Source organism: Acipenser ruthenus, chromosome 4 (genome assembly GCF_902713425.1).
Source record: "Acipenser ruthenus chromosome 4, fAciRut3.2 maternal haplotype, whole genome shotgun sequence".
In the NCBI taxonomy this organism is placed as follows: Eukaryota; Metazoa; Chordata; class Actinopteri; order Acipenseriformes; family Acipenseridae; genus Acipenser; species Acipenser ruthenus.
Window position 1 is genome coordinate 72,956,967 of NC_081192.1, and position 20,204 is coordinate 72,977,170.

General features: G+C 39.7%; 2 protein-coding genes across 2 annotated transcripts; one reads left to right on the plus strand and one right to left on the minus strand.

Annotated features, from left to right (window-relative positions):
* The first annotated feature begins 126 nt into the window (after positions 1–126).
* Positions 127–16,147, plus strand: LOC117400639 (sialic acid-binding Ig-like lectin 15). The gene is made up of 9 exons (XM_034000863.3): positions 127–217; positions 742–1,125; positions 7,881–8,231; positions 8,894–8,924; positions 10,597–10,664; positions 12,106–12,168; positions 13,044–13,097; positions 13,823–13,858; positions 15,336–16,147. The coding sequence occupies exons 1-9, from the start codon at positions 133–135 to the stop codon at positions 15,377–15,379; spliced, it is 1,116 nt and encodes a 371-aa protein (XP_033856754.2). The 5' UTR covers positions 127–132; the 3' UTR covers positions 15,380–16,147.
* Positions 16,148–17,031: 884 nt separating this feature from the next.
* Positions 17,032–19,836, minus strand: LOC117400642 (lysozyme C, milk isozyme-like). The gene is made up of 4 exons (XM_034000865.2): positions 19,579–19,836; positions 18,667–18,828; positions 18,428–18,506; positions 17,032–17,204 (listed from the first exon to the last, which is right to left on the minus strand). Exons 1-4 carry the CDS (start codon positions 19,808–19,810, stop codon positions 17,138–17,140), a joined length of 540 nt encoding a protein of 179 aa, XP_033856756.2. The 5' UTR covers positions 19,811–19,836; the 3' UTR covers positions 17,032–17,137.
* Between the last annotated feature and the right edge of the window lie 368 nt (positions 19,837–20,204).

Here is a 20,204-nt window from a genome sequence, read left to right on the forward strand (position 1 = left end):
GATGTTGTTGTTTTTAAGCTACTATCTGTAATGCACAATTTCAAAATACTGCTTCCTTTCTCCAGTGTGTCATCGCTTTACAAAGATTTTAAGGAAGTTGAATTGTCCTTTTAAACTGCGGCTTGAACACACATGGATGTTAGAATGGAAAGTTCTGTAAGAATGAAGGGGCTTTTGCTGTTTCTGTTTTATTCACTGCCACTGGTTGCCTGCAAAGGTAGGTGTATTACAAATCTACTTGTGCTGTAAGGGCCTACATATCGATCTATTTAACTGTGTTTGTCTTTGACAAATTAACTAAAGTTGACATGCCTGATGATTTATATTTGTATTGAAATATCTTTGAAAGTATATATAGAAGTGTCTCATAGTTTTTAAAGATTTTGTTTACATTTGTAATAGTTGAAAAAATATATATATTGGTGGTGCATTCCTCTCTACCATTTCATTGCTATTGTGGAGAATGTATTATTTTATTAATGCTGTATTATTTGGAAATGTATTATTGTATTTTGTGGAGGCTTTAGAATTAATATCCTCTAGGGGTCACAGATATACTGGTAAGTTATAGTGATAGGTAAATCTAGCCCTTTGGGACAGAAGTATCAGGGTTGATTGATTTCCAGAGAGTTGAATGGTAATGGAGATCGCCCACTTCATAAAAATTATACACAATGTAAACAGTGGTGGAACCATCACCCCTTTTTTTGTAAATTCGCTTGTCCATTGTCTTTGTAACAGCTCTTTCAGCAGTTCCTTGGTCCATGACTGACCAGCTTCAGGTAAATGGCACCAAAAATAAGCCAGTAGTGATACCCTGCATTTTCACACATCCTCAACAACTCGGATACACTGGGAGGATTGTGGTCATTTGGAGAAAACATAATACAAGAGATGGCCCAGTTGTTTTTAACTGCAGTACTATTAACAATACTGGCACAGGCTCAGATGGATGTTCGGTTGCCAGTTCAGACCGCTTCTCACTGGCTGGGAGTCCAAAGCAGAGGAACCTTTCATTGCTCATTAAAGACCTGCATGTTTACGACAGTGGCCTGTATTACTGTCGGGTAGAACTTAACTACGACAGCTATCAATCCAGACATGGGGCAACACTAAATGTACCAGGTAAGAAAATACATCTGATATCTACTCTACTTAAACAGGTGACATTCTTCTGTTTTCCATAACCCTAGCCTGTTATGCAATATCCTGACAACCCTCTTTCTTTAAAAAAAAAACCCAAATGATTTTACTTTACTTATATATGACAAAATTACACAAAATGTCTAATCAGTTACAATATTATGGTGCCAGACCATACGAAAAAATAATATATTGCAGTATATGTTAAAGCAATAAAAATATATTGTAATATATTGTCATCTCTTTCCTAAATATATGAGTGTGGCAAAGTGGTGAGTGGTTACACGTGTGTGCAGTGCAGAGCGGATACAAAACAGACAGACAATGATTTCCAGGTGCAAGGAAGGGTGTTTATTGATTTATTAAACAATGTCCAGAGCCTTATGGCGAACACCTGTAAATAATAATGATGGAGTGATACAACGGCGAGTATCACTCAGTAATTGTAATCCCCGGGTTTGACCTGCAACCAAAAAGTCCAGTTTCATACACCAACACTAAACATAAAACACAAACACAGTTTTTAGTGACAGTGAATAGGTGCTAGTGGTGTAATACAGTTCTCCGTGAATGCAGGGGTGAAAGTGATGTCCGGGTTTATGCTGGCTTCTGCTACAGCTCCGGATCGTGTTATGGGTAGTCTAGTTTGAGACAAACAGACAGGTATAACAGACACTAACACACACTAGACAAAAACTCACGATTCTCACAATACTGCAACACGGGCTCCTTGTAGGTTTGTAACTAACCATTTACCAAGGAACAGATCAATTATACTACGACTCCTATTTATACCCTCGCTCATGACCCCTAGGTTAACGAGCGCATCTATTCCTCCAGTCCTCGGATGCCACACCGTTTCCCGTCCTAGTCATTGAGTTTGGGTACTATAGCTCCGCCCCCTTCCTAAATGACCGACTTCCACCTGACCCAAGGAATAAATTGTCATGCCATTTAGTTAAGGGTACTCTGTTCCTTTTACACAGCGCCCTCACAGGTTGGGAGGGAGATCTGACACCAAGAATCATTCGATCTCTGTTACAATGATGTATAGTGCAATATATTGTCATACATTTCAGAAAACATTCTAAATATATTGCAGTACATTTCTACAAGAATACAAGATACATTTTATAGATGGCAGAATTCTAAAATATATTTTGGATTTCATCAAAATATATTGCAATACATTCTTTAAAAAAAGGCTACTTTGCATGCCGTGGCATGACCACAGTTTCTGTAACATACACTGTTTCTTTAGTGTATTTTAACAATTCTTAAAATGTTATCCCAGGTCTAAATTTAATTCCTTACCAGACATTATATTTTACTAATATAGGAAAGCAAGAACACTTGTATACTGCAGTTTTGATTTATTATTAATTTGTATTTATCCTTTCCTGAAGCAGTGTAACATTATTGTCTTAACAGAAAACAACTTTATAAATGACATTACCTCACAGTACAAAGAATCAGGGATCTAATTAGCATATGGCCATAGCGGGTCATGCTGGTACCGAGCGATTGGACTTTCTATCGGCTCCGAAGGACAAGTGGACTGTTCTGTTCCACTTTTCGGACTTTAACCCTTGTGTTATTGTTTCCCCTTGTGTTATTGTTTCCCCTTGTGTGTACCACCGTCCTGTCCTGTCTGAGGTAAGTGTGATATGTTACCGTGTAGTGTGTGTGAGTCGTTTGGTGTGACCCCTCTGTCTCTTGGCACTGTGTGTGAAATGCCCTGACCTGTGTTATGCTCTGCAACTGTATGGGTTGGATGAATAAAACTTGGCTGATTTAAATGTGTTGAATTTATCATCACTTCCGGGTAGAACGCCTGTGTAGCAGTAATGTTACAATATAAATTGAAATATTGTAAAATTATATATATATATATATATATATATATATATATATATATATATATACATTTTATATGTTTCAAAGTCTAAGGAAGCATACTTTGAAATATGTTCCCTTCTTTTTCATACTATTTGTTGGGGGCATATTTTAAAATGTCAATGTATGTCTAAAATATATTGCTGACCGTCAGTAGTGCCAAGTCCATTTCCTGAGACAATGAAGTCTGCTCTTCTGGAAGCAGGTCGCTGTCTTGCGGAATCTTTTGTATGTCTTCCTTATTTCTTTGTAGGAGATGTCCTGTCTGGAGTTGCACGATGAATGACCTGGGTGTGTCTGCTTCATTGATGACTCTGATGGGTTCCCATTGTCTGCCTTTCCTAACTCTCACCTTTTCGTTTCTTTTTTTTAGTGGGTATTTTTTTGGCACCTCTGTCAAAGTAGTGCTTTTGTTTTTGGTTTTGTTTCTGTAGTGTCTGTTGTACCGTCTTGGTGTTTTCAGGCTGTAATAAACTGTGGGCAATCTTGTCCTTAGCCTTCTGTCCATTAACATCTGTGCAGATGATTGTAATTTCGTTCCCCTGGGTGTGTTTCTGTATGCCAGTAAAGCTAAATAAAAGTCATGTTTAGCTTCTTTGGCTTTCTTTAGCAAGTTTTTAACTGTTTGCAGTTTTCTCTGCCAGTCGATTGGACTGTGGGCACAAAGGGCTTGAAGTGACATGTGTAAATTCCCAGTGTTCTGTGAATTCTTTACATTTTCTACTTACACACGGTGGTCCGTAGTCAGAGATGACTTTGTGTGGTATTCCATGTCTTGCAAATGTGGACTTCTTTTGAGCGATCACTGCCTCACTTGTTGTTTCTTTTAACAGAGCCATTTCAAAGAATCCAGAATATGCAATCAGCACATGTCTGTACCTTTGAAGTAGAAGATGTCAGTGGACACAGATTGCCACGGTCTGTCTGGCACCTCATGTGGTATCAGTGGCTCTTTTTGCTGTTGTCATTTGTATTTCTGGCATAATGGGCATTTGGATACAACATCAGTTATTAATGCATTCAGGATCTTTCTGTATCTTCTTTTACATGCTTCTATTCCAATGTGTCCTTCATGAATTCTTTTGAGCAATCCACCCCACTTCTTGTGAGGTATTACTATTCTCTCACCTTTGAAGATCAGTTTATCGGCCATGCTGAGTTCTTCTCTTACATGGCAGTAGGGTTTTAGTTTATTATGAACTTCCTTGCTTATTTTAGAGCCAGCGTTGTGGTGTCATTTTCTATCTTATGCTTTAACTCCTGGTGTTTGTCATAGGAAATTGGTAAATTCTGTATCAGCATCTGTCTCTGTTAGGTAAGCTCTTGACAAAGCATCAGCAACAAACATCTGTTTACCTGGGACATGTTTCAGGTCATACTGATATTTCTGTAGCCTCAAGAGGAACCTCTGAATTCTAGGTGGTGCTTTGCTCAGTGTTTTTTTTCACTATAGCTTCCAGTGGCTTGTGATCAGACTGTATTTCAATTCTTCTGCCATAGACATATTGATGAAACCTCTCACAGCCAAACACTACTGCCAGCATTTCCTTCTCAATTTGAGCATATCTTTGCTCTGTGGTGGTCAGAGCTCAGGATGCATATGCGATTGGTGCAACATCCTGCAGCAAAGCTGTTCCCAAACCACTCTGTGAGGCATCTACAGTTAGTTTTACTGGCTTGTTCTGGTCAAATATTTCAAAACTGGAGCTTTGGTCAGACATACTTTCAGCTCTTTTACAGCAACCCGACCCAACCCACTTTAATAAGACCTGCAACCCGACCCGAACCCGTAAGTGTTTGTCCTTTACCTACTGCCTGGTCAACTGACTCTCTCATGCTCTCACATTCACACACAGATATCTCTACCATTCTCCACAGATTGAGTTTACACAATAGGCTATACAGGAAACAATGCTTAGCCAGCTGACTCCTCCCTAATCGCCTCCTGCTTTAGTGCAGGAAGTACCGGTTCATTTATCTTCTAATACATTATTTGGGAAAAGGTTACAGACGAGTACACTGAAAGGACAGAAAACGATTTTGGCGATTCAAATTCAGGCTCGAGCCTGACCCGAAAATGTAATTTTTTTGACCCGCACTCAAACCACAAACCCAAACCCAAACCGCAAAACCGACCCACTTTTGCGGGTAACCCACAGGCAACCGCGGGTACCCGACCCGATGCAGGACTCTAGCACAACCTGCTGCTCGCAGTCTTTTCCTTAAACTACCCCCCAAACAACAAAGGATCTGGCTGCTCTTTTAAATCATGTGGAATGGGATTTTAAAAATATATCAAACATTTTTTTTTTAAAAACACACACAATATATACATTTTTACATGCAGGACTTCAGCCCTGCCATGCCTGCATTAATCCTTGCTCCGTGGTCCGACTTTAAGGGATGCAAAGAGAAACCCAGTGTTTACATCTTGGTCCAGGTGTTCTGCCGATCGTGCCTTTGTATCGCTGCAAAAGTCTTTTCCTTTTGGTTTCAATAAAAAGTTTTAGCAGGTCAAAGAGCAGATTTGCCCTTAGATTGAAACAAAGGCAATTACAACCTGACACGGGCCCATGTGTCCCCATCATGGGCCCATGCAGAGTGGGACTTTATGGTAAAGGAATACTGCAGCTACCAGTCTCCGCTCTAACCGAGGAGTTTAAGTGCACCAAGGTCAGACTGGAAATGACATTAGTAGAGTCACGCGACAAATGCGTAAGGGAGGCAGCACCTGTGTTGAAAACTGGAAGAAAGTGGGCGACAAAGAAAGCTGTGGAAGATGCAAAGGCTGCCCTTCGAACTGGTGATATCATGGGGCAAGTTCAGCATGGAAGAGGGGGTCTTGGTCTCAGTACAGCTCCTCCTACATGGCACAAGGCAGCCCCAGCTCAAAAGAGGAAGCTGGTAGTCAAAGAGGTGCAAAAGCAGGAGGAGAGGATGAGGTGTATGAAGGCCATTTCCCAGGCCAAGCAGGGAGAATGGATGAGATGGGAGTGTGGAACAACGCAAGATTGGCTGGCAAGACCTATGGTCAATGGAACATAGCAGGATCAGTTTCCTTATCAGGTCAACATATGATGTTCTCCCATCACCACAGAACCTAAACCTCTGGGTAGGAGAGGATCCCTCATGTCCTTTGTGTTCATCACCTGCAACATTAAGGCACATTTTGACAGGATGTAAGGTGGCTCTTAGCCAAGGATGGTTTACTTGGCGCCATGACCAGGTGCTGCGATGTTTGGCCTTAGCATTGGAAGACAAGCGTAACATGACCAATAAGTTGCCACCTGTTCCATCAAAACATTACACACAAAAGACAACATTCCTCCGTCCAGGAGAGCAACCACGAAAAAAAGGTGTTAAAACCAATCCTCGCCCAGGACAACTGGAAGCTGCTAGAGACTGGAAAATGCTGGCAGATGTTGGTCAACGGCTTATTTTGCCACCTGAGATTGCCAGCACTAACCTTCGACCAGATATTGTCTTGTGGTCTGGATCAGCACGCCTTGTTCACCTGGTAGAGTTAACAGTGCCATGGGAGGATGCTGTAGATGAGGCGTATGAGAGGAAGAAACTGCGGTAAGCTCAACTAGCCACTGAAGCGGAACAGCGAGGATGGAGAGTCCAGGTTTACCCAGTGGAGGTGGGTTGTTGAGGATTTGTGGCACACTCTACAACCCGGTTTCTCAGAGATGTCGGATTCAGTGGCCAAGAGTTGCGTCGCACAGTGAAGAACTTATCCGAAGCAGCAGAGAGGAGCAGCAACTAGCTGTGGTTGAGACGGAAAGATTCTGGCTGGGGATCTCAAGCACAATAGAAAGAAAGAAACGCTGATGTACAGGTAAGTAAGCTGGGCTGAGTTGAGTGGGGGACGGAGGGGGGTGATGCTGGGACGCCAGAATCACCGTCGAGCCTTCTTGAGGTGTCGTGGGCTAGTCGACGAAACACTGAGGATGGAAGGTGCCCACTTGAAGACCCCAGAGATGTACCCTACTTAGCTCAATCCAGACGGTTGTCATGCTGATGCGCTGGGGAGGCCGCACTGTGGTTGATCCCCGGAGCCAGCATCGCAGCTGTTGTGTGTGCTGATGTGCCAGGGAGGCAAAATAAGCTGATCCCTGGAGCCAGCATTACACTTCAGCCATTAACACCAGACAGAAGGATATCTACATCATCATATGGAAGGAAGCGCAAATGGATGGAGACACATATGGATCACATTAGTTTACTGTAAAGCTACGTCTTAGTTGGTGCTTATCTTGGCGAGAGCCAAGTTCAAATCAGCATGAAGTTTTAACATCTACTCTCGTGTAATGGAAATCATTATTGCTTTATTCATTTTTCCAGTCAGTGGGATATTGGAGAGGCAAAATTCGACATGTCTCTCTCTTGCCAGTGACTGGAATGATATCCTTTTGTCTGAAAGTGTAAACGCAGACCTGTGTAATAAACACTTCTGAAGTGTCTTTGTGAAAGAATATTTTTTTTATAAGAGGCTTGTTTTTTAAGAAAAGATTTTTAACTTTAAATGCATTATAAATAGTTTTTTCATCGCATTAATTTTTTTAAACTTTTTTTACTTCACTAAGTTTAAGGTGTGCTTTAATCAGTATCACACAGTGGAAAATCGGGCCCATTATTCTCTATACAGTGGATCCTATTCAAAGTGTAAATGTTCCCAGAGCATTTCATACAGGACAAACAAGTAACCTATACAACAGACAGACCAATTCACAATATAAAACAAAAGACAAAGGAAAGAATCGTTTCTTGGTAGTTTATGCCATAACAATTATTTTAATCCTCTCTGAAAACGTGGCTTTGCAATTGCTTTCTTCCAGCCCCAGCCCAAATCCTACAGCTGTCCCTGGTCCCTGATCCCCAGTCAGGATACAGTCTGCTGTGCACTGCAGAGGGAAACCCCTTACCCTCCATCACATGGATCACTCCCGGGGGCAAGGTCACCATTAGCAGCTATGTCAGAAGAGACACAACCCTGTACCAGACAACAGGAATACTTCACATGCAGGCAGTAGACAGCTACAGCTGTGTGGCCACAAATAAGTATGGCAATGCAGAGGAAGTGTACAATAAGAAAGAAACTTATAGTACATCTATTATAGTAACATGCATCGTATTTCTTCTCCTCTTGGGTATGCTGCTTGGCATGTTATTCTGGTTGAAAAGGAAAGGTAAGATATTGATTGTAACACTTTGCATTGACTAGTCCTAAAATGAAACGATTAGTGTGTAAAATCTGATGCTTGGAAACAGTTCCTTTCTCATTTGCACTTAGCTGTGTAACCTGTTTGTTTTTTTGTTTTTTTTTAGTTTTATGGGAAATAACACAGATGATTTGTATGTTCAAGTGTTTGTTTGACAAGCTGACTTAAAGAAAAACATCTTTAAACTGTATGGTGTTTTGGCCATGAAACCAATGTTAAAGCTAAGTTGCCTATTCTAGTCTAATGTTTCAGAAAGGAGCTGTTAGAAAGCACCAAATGTTTTCTATGTTTTTGTTTTACTGAACATCTTGTGACTGAGAGGTTTAATGTATGGATGAAGTAATGTGATTTCCTAGCAGGCCATGTGGTGCCTGTCACACTGGAGGGTTGTAATAACCAGTTGTATAAAGGTTATGCAGATTATATGAGTGATGCATTTCTAGAAAATGTTACCGGGTTGTACATTAATTAGCAATAATACACATTTTAATATATCTGTTAAAGTCAAGTAATATTGGGTATTACATATTATACATTGTGATGAGCAACTTGTAAAACAAAGTGTCAATATTGTATACAATGAATGATAGGTTTTCTAAAACTGATCAGATATCTCCCTCTAAAAACAGGCACCCTGAAATCATGTGGACCTCCCTTGTGGTATGTGCATAAGTGCTTTGTGGTTTTTGGTACTGCTATTGTTTGGTTATTTTATTAGTAATGACTCAGTAATCGAAAGCAAACCATGCGGCCCTGCAGTACCTAAGTATAATACAATATAGTATATCTAAATTATAATATTAACATCTTAGTATATTTTAATTACATTTATAGTATACGTCAACATATTACTATTTCATAATGGTACTTTTTATATACTTTTTATAAAACTTAAGTCTATATATGTTTCAATAACACTTTAGGTATACTGGTAGTATATATGAAGTTTACTCTTAGTTTACTTGAAGTAATATTATTTTATTCTTAAGTATATTAAACCCTATGCTTTAAGTATACTAATAGTGTACTTTAAGCTGCTATTTTTGTAGACTTAAAATATACTTGTAAAGCATATGAGTATACTTACAGTATACTAAAGTGGGCCAATTTAGGACCAAAATATTTTAACAAAGTATTTAGGAAGTGCAAGGAAAGTATTGCATGCAGGCAATAAAAATGTGCATTATAAATATCATATGGGAGATACTGAAATTGAAGAAGGGAACTATGAAAAAGACCTAGGAGTTTATGTTGATTCAGAAATGTCTTCATCTAGACAATGTGGGGAAGCTATAAAAAGGCCAACAAGATGCTCGGATATATTGTGAGAAGTGTTGAATTTAAATCAAGGGAAGTAATGTTAAAACTTTACAATGCATTAGTAAGACCTCACCTAGAATATTGTGTTCAGTTCTGGTCACCTCGTTACAAAAGATATTCCTGCTCTAGAAAGAGTGCAAAGAAGAGCAACCAGAATTATCCCTGGTTTAAAAGGCATGTCGTATGCAGACAGGCTAAAAGAATTGTATCTATTCAGTCTTGAACAAAGAAGACTACGCGGCGATCTGATTCAAACCTTCAAAATCCTAAAAGGTATAGACAATGTCGACCCAGGGGACTTTTTTGACCTGAAAAAAGAAACAAGGACCAGGGGTCACAAATGGAGATTAGATAAAGGGGCATTCAGAACAGAAAATAGGAGGCAGTTTTTTACACAGAGAATTGTGAGGGTCTGGAACCAACTCCCCAGTAATGTTGTTGAAGCTGACACCCTGGGATCCTTAAAGAAGCTGCTTGATGAGATTCTGGGATCAATAAGCTACTAACAACCAAACGAGCAAGATGGGATGAATGGCCTCCTCTAGTTTGTAAACTTTCTTATGTTCTTATGTTCTTATACTTGAAGTATGTGAAAAGTATATATACTTTTATATACTTTTTATAAACTTAACTCTATACTTAAAGTATACTAAAAAATACCCTGCTTTTTCATAAGGGTAACAAGCAACCAGAAGAGCATAGGAAGGAAAAAACTACAACCCCTCCTAGGGACTAAACTACAGAACATTGCCAATACAGTGTACCATCCAGGGGGGTACGGGGGAAGGGTTTACTTACTGCTCCATGCTTGGCGAAAGAATAAACAGCAGCCCTTTATAAATAAAACACATTGTAGAACAAGGTTAGTGTCTGGACTTTGTGTGTCCTGTCATATACATGATACCTGCATTTGTCCCTCACACACAGATAATTAGTGGTACCCTTGAAATCAGAGATGCAATGTCTTTTGACTGCTGAGAATGCTCTTTGGGATCTCTGTGTTTTTGTACAGTTTGAGAGGACAGCGACTGGCTCCTTCATCGAGTGCACAAGGTGGCCATAACGAAGGCACAACATCAGGTACAGTACGAGTGCTTAATACCTCTGACTGCAAGAAGAAAAGCAAAACACGTTAAAGAGTAAGTGGCGTAGTTCACGTCCCCACGTGTAACAGGCCAAGAATAGATCATTGAGGAACATCCTTTAACAAAACAGGATTTTACATCATATTTGCTACAACTGTTTAAATAATGTCCTGTCATTTTTCTTTTCATTGTTAACATACTGAAACCTTTTACACTAAAACTTTAAAGTCTGTTTCAAATCTCTTTTCAAAATGGCCGCTCTAGTGCACTGATAGTGTAAGGATTATTGCCCACATTGTCAAACAGGTAACACAGCAATAACGATCCATGATGTGGTATGGAACTGAAAAGCCTGAGCACTTTTTTTTTTTTTAACAGCTGTAACAGAGATGGCTGATGGTAACGTCAGACCAGGAAATGCAGAGACACAGTGCTGTGAGTGAAGTACGCTGGTGCGCATTTATTAAATAAAATAAAAGGCTCAAATGCAAAACAGTGAAACTACTGCGGTTGAAGATGGTCTCCTCACCTCTCCCCCCTTCTCTGTAGCCAGCCGCTCCCTTCTCTTGGGCTCTGGCCCCAGAATTTCCGGCAAAAGCAGGCATCCCCAGGGTGATGGCAAACTGGCCTCCCCAGGCGATGGCAAACTGGCCTCCCAAGGCGATTTTAAATGTGGAATTTGTGATACGCGTTTTCAACATTTATAAATGATATCTGAAAGTACAAATTTCAAAACTTTTAATAATGTGTTTGCTAACGTTTATGCAATTTTGCTAAATTTACTTTTTGTGGTTAAATCTAGGAAAAAATACCAAATTTACATTAAATTCAGGCAAAAAAAAAACACCTGTTAAAACATAAAGTTAAGTTCTAACATTTTAATATGTGTGTGGAGGGGGACAACAAAATGTATGCTACGAAAAGGGGGCGGCATATAAAGAGTTTGCACACTACTGATTTAGAGGACAGATCTCAAACCCCAGTGCGCTAGAGCGGCCATTTTGAAAAATTCTTTGAAACAGACTTTCAAGTTATAAGTGTAAAAAGTTGTAATAGTGCTCAATATCTGGAAACAATCCTTTTTTCCTCTCTTTGTTTTCAGTTTATTCAAAAAATAAAAGTTTTACAGTTTTAAAACTCTGTTTTGTACACTAATGTTATAGAGAAGCTCATAGGATATATTATTATAATGGTTGACTATATTTTAGTGCTTATGCGGAAGGATACATAAACAAGAAAAACTAAATAAATACAGTTCAAATAAATACCAAATCATAATTCATTATGCTGTGTCATTGAAGTACAAAAGCAATAATCTGGCTTTAATAGGCATTATGGACCGTTTGGGTAATGGGGCTCAAGACAAAGTCCAAAGTCCAAAAACACCTTAATACTGAAGTATTGTATTTTAAGTACTGTATTGCTTTCCCTTACAGATCAAGAGGTCTCTGGCATCCCTTTATATGCTAACGTCATTCAGAAAACTGAAAAACAAACAGGTGTGTTACTATGGCTACAGTATATGTGTAAATATGTATTCAGCATGTACACCAAAACATTGCATTGTCGGATAATTATTACTTTTCAGCATCATTCTTCTCACTTTTAATTCTATTCATTATTTATGTATTTTTTCCTCTTGTTCAATTATTTGATCATGCTGCCTCGTTCTGTTTTTAAGGCAGAATCACTGGGATTCTTTAAGACCCAACTTGATCAAGTTCTGAGACCAATCAACTACTAGAAACTGAGCTCTGATGAGCCAAATGGCCTCTCTCATTCGTAAATGTTCTTACGCTGTTATTTATTTCTGAAATACAGAACTATGTACAAGCTGCCCTGATGTACACTACATGTATTGCTGAAGGTATCTCTCTCCTCCCCTTGTCATCCTACATTAACAGCAAACCGGAGGGCAGCTGCACCAGCACTCTCCATTGTGAACACAATCCCATTCCGAAATGTACAGATACATACGCAGTTTAGCCTGCTTATATTATGCGTTCACACTTCTTCACACTACACTTATACATATCATCCTTATCTGTAACAACAGACAATTCAATCTATCAGAACAGATTTACAAAGGGCTTGATCCAGGTGCATGCGCTGTATCGATTCTCTAATGTACCATTCAGAGCTGTTCATAGTTTGTTCTTGAACATTAACATGTTCCATTGGAGCAAATGCTTATTAATTCTGGTCCTTTTGTGTGTTTTTTCAATTAAACAAACTGATTACATAGTGTTGATTCATTTTGTTGTGTAATTTTAGTTAATGTAATCTACCCTGTACTGCATAACTGATATTGGGTAAAAGGAAAACATTTTTTGTGCAATAACCTAACCACACTGCCATTTTCACTTCCCTACAGAAAGCCAAAGTCACTGCATGTACACTGAAATTGAATTTATGAGAGAAGAGAAAGGTAACAGATACAAGAAATGCCCTTTTTCTTTTTTGTTACCAAATACGAAAAACTATCATTTACAGTTTCTGGTTCTGCAGTTTTGATCTGGTTGATTTTTCATTATCCAACTTAAACTGTAATATATTCAAAATTAACTTGTTATTGAAAAACAAAACAAAAAAAATTATAATAAAAAAAATGTAACCTCAAAGAATGTACTGTACTAATAATGCATGTGACGAATTAATATCTAGATCACAGTGTGGATAATTTGTTGCATGCTCTTTTTCATGTATTTGGATGATAGTCTGCTTATACTAGCTCCTACACACATTTATGTTTACAGTCTGCTGACGTCCACAATAATAATATGAAGCTGGTGGGGCCAGCAGTGTTGAAAGGGCATTGCATCATGTAATTTGGAATCAAGACATGTTCTAAAGGAGCTAGAAATTAGGATTCTGCAGCCTCAGATAGTGCCAGATGATTTTGAAGCATCGTGTATGCTCTTTTACCCAGCTTTATTGATGCATTAATCAAGAGGCAAACAGTGGAACACTGGCAATTAGTTTAGAGACAGTTCCTTATTCGCCGAATAATGACTGTCCTGTAATTCTGGAGAATCATGAAGCACAGACACAGACAACATTTTAAAATAGTTTGATAAAAAATCATCACTCAATAAAAAGTGTACTTAGCTGACACCATTTTAAAATAATTGCTTTTATTTGTCTGTGTTCAAGGTCCCAGGAGTTGTGCAGTGAACACTGAAGAGCAAGGCAAGTACACAGCTATATACAGAACAATTACTCAAACTGCTTCCGGAATGCTTCTTTTCTTGCTGGTCTGCTTTACCCTGCCTCTCAGGGATTTATATGCATGTGTGAGTCCAGGTTTATCCAGTGGAGGTGGGTTGTCAAGGATTTGTGGCACACTCCACAACCTGGTTTCTCAGAGACATCGGATTCAGTGGTCAACAGTTGCGACGCATAGTGAAGAACTTATCTGAAGCAGCAGAGAGGAGCAGCAAGTGGCTCTGGTATAGATTCTGATTCTGGTTGGGAACCTCGAGCACAGTAGAAAAAAAAAACCTTGATGTAAAGGAAGGTAAGTAAGCTGGGCTTAGCTGAGTGGGGGACGGAGGGGGGTGATGCTGGGACGCCAGAATCACTGTCGAGCCCTCTTAAGGTGTTGTGGGCTAGTCAATGAAACACCAAGGATGGAAGGTACCCACTTGAAGACCCCAGAGAACTACTGTACAAGCTGCCCTTGAGGCCGCACTGTGGTTGATCCCTGGAGCCAGCATTGTTGCCGTTGTGTGTGCTGATGTGCCAGGGAGGCAAAACAGGCTGATCCCTGTAGCCTGCATTACACTTCAGCCATCAACACCAGGCAGAAGGATATCTACATCATCAGATGGAAGGAAACGGATCACATTCGTTTACAGTAATAGAAGCTATGTCTTAGTTGGTGCTTATCTTGGCGAGAGTGGAGTCTGAGCTGAATATCAGCATGAAGGTTTAACACCTACTCTCATGTAATGGAAATCATAATAATCTTAAATGTTTATTTTGTATTTTTTATTATGTATAATACACAACAACCACACGTTGCCACTGTGATTTGTGGGAGTATCTTCCTCCTACATAGTGAGCTGCAAAGGATGGAGTTAGCTCCCCTTCTTTCACAAGAGGTTACCATAATGACTCACCCCTGGTCTCTAATAGGTCAAAGTATTGTGCAAAGTCTATAGGCCAATGTGAACAGTAGTTAATAAAGGCATGAGTAATAAAGGCGGGCCTGCACATAGGTTGAGTAACCAGAGTGTAACTATAAGGGACAATAAATAAATGTATTACTGGACACCTACTCCCTCTGTCGATATACATGTAGAGTAAGTTGAGCTAGTAAGTTGAAAAATGTTCACATGATTAGAATGCAATGAGGAAGTCTTTTCAGTTCCAGGACTCAGGATTCTCCAGACAAGATCAAAACACAGCTCAAAGCAAAGTAAAGGCAGATTTAGGGAAAAAATGATAACTCAATATGGGAATAGTAAGGTAAATGTGAAAAAAAGCAATTAATGATATTTCAAGCTACTTTTTAACATTTCAAAAAAGCAAATTCTGTTTTTCCAATTGAGAATGTCCATGCAAACTGCACACAACAAGTAAAAAACACAACCTTAATTTGCCTATTTGAAATGAATAAGGATTTTCTGGTTTTAATAATTGATTCATGTTGTGCTGGTTCCAGGTGTCCTGTATACCGACATTGCATTCAGAAATCCTCAGAAATAAAGCAACCGTGCAATGCAAACCATACAAACCATACCAGGATCACAGGACAAACTGCTGGAGGACATGGCAACACCAACATCCGGTCATATCTGGCAGCGCTGCTTGCCTTCTTGCTTGGCATGGTTTAAGGGATATTTCCCAGACGTAGGAAAATGACTTAATGAGTAACTTGGTACAGATGTAAAATATCAGTTATCTTAACCAATGTTTCTTCTTGTTGTTTAGATTCAGAGTGTTGCAGGGACTGGTTAATGATTACACTCTCAGTGTTGTGTTGAGCCTGCAGTGGTACTACTTCAGGGTGTTAAAGTCACCATGTAATCAGCGAAACAGAAAATGATACAAACTGAAGCTAAACAACAAAAAGAATACAATAATTAAGATAACTGTCATCTTTTATACCCATACCAAGTTTCCCCCACTCAGTACCGCCCCATCTCTTGTGGACAGCAGAGGAATACTCACTCCACCAAGGAAAGCTGTAGACTCCTTCTCTCACTGCATCTGGAATTCTGGCCTGGCTTTTAATAAAACACTCTTTATATTCAAGACTTAGGAGGGGAATTGGTACTGCAGCTTTCTTATTTGAGGTATCTGTAGCAAACTGGATTCATTTTTTCAATTGTTTAAAGACAAGCAGATGCTGTTTCTGACCAATATTTACTTTTTACTAGTTTTGTAGCATTGGGCCATACCTACTGTGTAAACAGTACAATGCTGTTGTTTGTTTTGAATGAATTAAATACATTTTAATATTCATGAACCTGTTATTGGCTGTTGTTGTTCCTTTATTTTCAACAATAGTCTAGAATATTCGTGTATATAAAACCTTTAACCTCTACTGGCCCCACCTGCTTCATAGACCAGGTACACAATAGACCAGGTGCACAACCACATCCTGAGATTTATTCAGGAAGTACTCAAAAGCAGAAACGGTGAACAATTGCATAAAATGACATGAAGTACAGTCCTGTATTCTTGTTATTCTTTACTTTGTATGTCATTTTCTGTTTCTGTCATCACAGCCAGGAAACTTTTAAAAACCTTAAAGCACCACTGCAAGTTAGCTCCAGCTGTGTCCTTGTTTACCCCAGACATTTTTACATAACCCTTCGTGTAGCTTGAGGTTTAAAAAAAATGAAGAGCACAATGAAATGGTAAATGACATGCTATTCAGAGCAGTAGATAGTGCTGTTGCCTAAGATTGCTTGACTGTTTCACAGTTCAAGTTAAAAGAGGGGTGTGTATCAGAATACTGACCGAACTAACACCCATTATTACTACCTATTTTATTTACACATCCTTCACCGATCTCTACAGCCAGGTTATAGGGGCTTGTCTCAGTAGCCTGGCATGGAAGGGAAGGGCTTTGACAAGGTCATGTAGGATTGGTCAATAAAATACAATACACAGCTCTTTACCAACTCTAAATGTCTATAAAATGTAAAGCAGCTGTTAAAATTTAGTACAGTACCACAGGGAACACAATAGTCAGAATAGCTGTCTAATAAAACCACAGAAGCACTAATGCTGTTGGTTTTGCATTGCATTGCATTATATTGCAAGCTCCGCCACCTCCCTCTTTTCAACCATATATAAATAAAAAATGAATAAGCAAGAAGTTTGTACATTTTTTGTTTTTTAATGATCAGATGCAGCTCTAAAATTATATTTTTAAAAATATGCATTTATAAGACATGGAATGTAGATTCCTAAAAGCTACAGAATTGTAGCACTGCCCACCCAGTTATTTCATGGTTAAATTCCACAGCCGGCAGTGTACTTGGTAAGATCCCGACCTATGCAAAACTTACGCCAGGCAACCCTGAATGAAAAGAGAAAGGTAATTACACTGGAGGAAACAGGAGGTACATTAAACCTGAATACTTACATTGATCCCTCACTAAACTGTTACTGTGAAATTAGGTAGCAGTGCTAGTCCTTCAGTACCACCAACTGGTTGAGAATAACCCAACAGCATGTGAAGTATGTTATAGAATGGAAATCTAAAATGACAGTAGGCTGCTGTGTTTAGGATCTAACCTTTTGTACTGGGCTATGTTTTTAGTAATCCGTGTCTATACGTTGTCTATGCTGCCTTCTGTCATGGATTCTAACACCAAAGTTTCCCATTGTAAAAGTATAGCAAACTGTAACAAAGCATAGTGAAGCACATGTAAGCTTTGTAAAGCCTAGAAAATTTAAAAACACAGAAACCATGTTAAACTATAAGAAATACATAATATAACCATGGGAAAAGCGTAGGGAAAACTGAAAAATTACTGTGGTAAACCAGCCACCCCATCATTACAGACTAAGCTCTTTAACAAGCTGTTTATTGATGGGTCCACATTAATAGAGTGTATTAACAATGACTCCATCTCAACCCCATCCTAGTACGTGATATTGAATAACTTATGAAAGCACAACCTTGTTTCTCCAATCAATATTGGTATACTGTACATTACCCTCCAACAAGTACTGGGTTTGATTAATCTAAGCTGAACTGGGGTGGGTCATATACTGCCCACATTATTCAATTCAGACTAACCTTATTTTAATGCCATTGAATCACCTTTGAATTTATGCAAAATATTTTATGGAGCCAGACATCTCAGAAGTGCAGTTGTGGGGCTCAGAGCGGCGCATCTGGTTAAAGCATTCCACCCGGAGTGCAGGATGCGCCCTATAGCCTGGAGATCGCTAGTCGAATCCAGACTATGCCACTGCAGACCATGGATGGCAGCGCACAATTGGCCAAGCGCTGCCTGGTCAGGGAGGGCTTAGGTTGGCTGGGGAGTCCTTGGCTCACCGCACGCCAGCGACCCCTGTGACTGACCGAGAGCCTGCCAGAGCTGCATGGTCCTCTGATGCTGTAACTCTCAGGTGGCTGCACGGTGGGCTTGCAGAGTGAAAAAGAAGCTGACGGCACACGTTTCAAGTGCAGTTGTACGCTAAATATTTCAATGCTGGAACGCAACTGTACAACATTCGATGTAAGTGGCAGGATGGGCCACCTTGAATAAACTGTATATTAAGAGCCCTTACCATGCTTTCATTCCATTTGGGTCCCTCACCACACGCTTTGCGCATTGGATGTCATCAGTGATGTCATCATCCAGCAGGCCTAGGAGGGAAAAAGGAACTTTTATCAGAAATGCAAGAAAGAAAAAACAGGGTGCAGCCACTTTATTAGGATCTCCCACACCCCCCTCCTACAATAAAGTAGGCACACCCTGAGGAAATATGATGTGTGTCCACCGCCCCCATTTCCCTCCTTCACTCACGGCTGCAGGGGATGTTGCACGCATTTTTGGAGTGCGGCGTTTTCCCGTCATTGCACCACCAGCGGCTATTGATCTGGAAGATCCCGTAATCAGTGGACTTGTCCTTGTTGCGGTTCACCAAACGAGTGCTATGACGAGACTCGTAGAACGACATGCAAATCCCTGAGGAGAGAGTGAAAATGGGATTCTTCCAGAGGAGTAAAGAAGTGCTGGGATATCTTTACACAGATGTATGTCCAGCAATACAATCTAAAAAGCATGGCTTGGAAATCGGTACAGGCTCTTAGGGGGGCCTAAGCTAGATCTATTCGAGTTGAAGATGACTGAATCTATAGTCACCTTAAATCGTCCTCCGTAAACTATAATCAATTATACAGAATGACAAAACAAGACCTGCAGTTTTATTGCAGGTATAATTCAATGATTAAGTGCTTTAGGACAAGGCCAGTATAAATATAAATATTTAGGGACATGGTTGCACCAAAGAACTAATTATAGTGGTCATTAACTTTGGTTTAACATGTTACCTTAGTAGAAGCTTTACAGTGCATTTTAACTTTACACTTTTAAGCTTGTGCAACCCAGTGCTGGACTAGAGATGCAAACATTGCCAATTCCTTCTCTATCATCTTCCATTCACCAAAATATACCAGGAATAGACTGTATTGTATAGTACTTCCAGTCCACCCTTTATTACTAAACTGGACCAAATAAACCCCTGAACATGTCATGCTGCTTATTAAACATAGGCTTGAATGACTAGACTAGAGTTTGCTATCCCTACAGCAGTGTGTCATTCTATTGTGTACTTTCTAACAATGGGGTGGAAAGAGAGGATGGGTGGATAGACATATATATTATTTAGATATACAGACAGGCAAACAGATATAACAGATATAACAGTTAACTCACAGTTAGGCAGACTGTACCCATGGTATCCATCCAAACCAGATATCTTCAGCTTCTTTGCCAGTTCACACTGATTAAATACCTTTCCATCCACCACCATGCAGAGGACGGTGACAAAAATAGCCTTAAGGATAGTGGAGGACTGCATTTTCCACTCAGCTCCTTGCTCAAGGTCTGTCAGGTTTCTATCAGTAACAAAACTTTCTCCAACCTTATATAGAGGTGATGACAACATCTGTGCAATTGTTCCAGTAAAAGGTGCTGGAAACAGTCCAAGTTTCCTTTTACTGCATGCAGTTACCCTTTTCAAAACATGTAAATAAATCAACTTATGTCTGTGTTTAATGACATTATTGCATCTTTATTTTTCATTCTTGTCTCAGAATTACTTTCTTCCTTATCACCACTTAGTGAACCCTTTTTTCTTTTACCTCCCATATCTTGACAGTCCGTTTCTTCCTCACCTTTACCCCTTGTTTCTGCCATTTCCAAACCCCCTCTTTCCCTAGGAGACCTTGATTTCCTCTTCCGCTAAACCCCTTTCCCTCTCCAAACACATCCAAAGTCAGCTCTGTCTTCTCTGTTGCTCCTTCTTCGCAGCGGCCCTGCTCCGTCTACTTTCCTCGGAA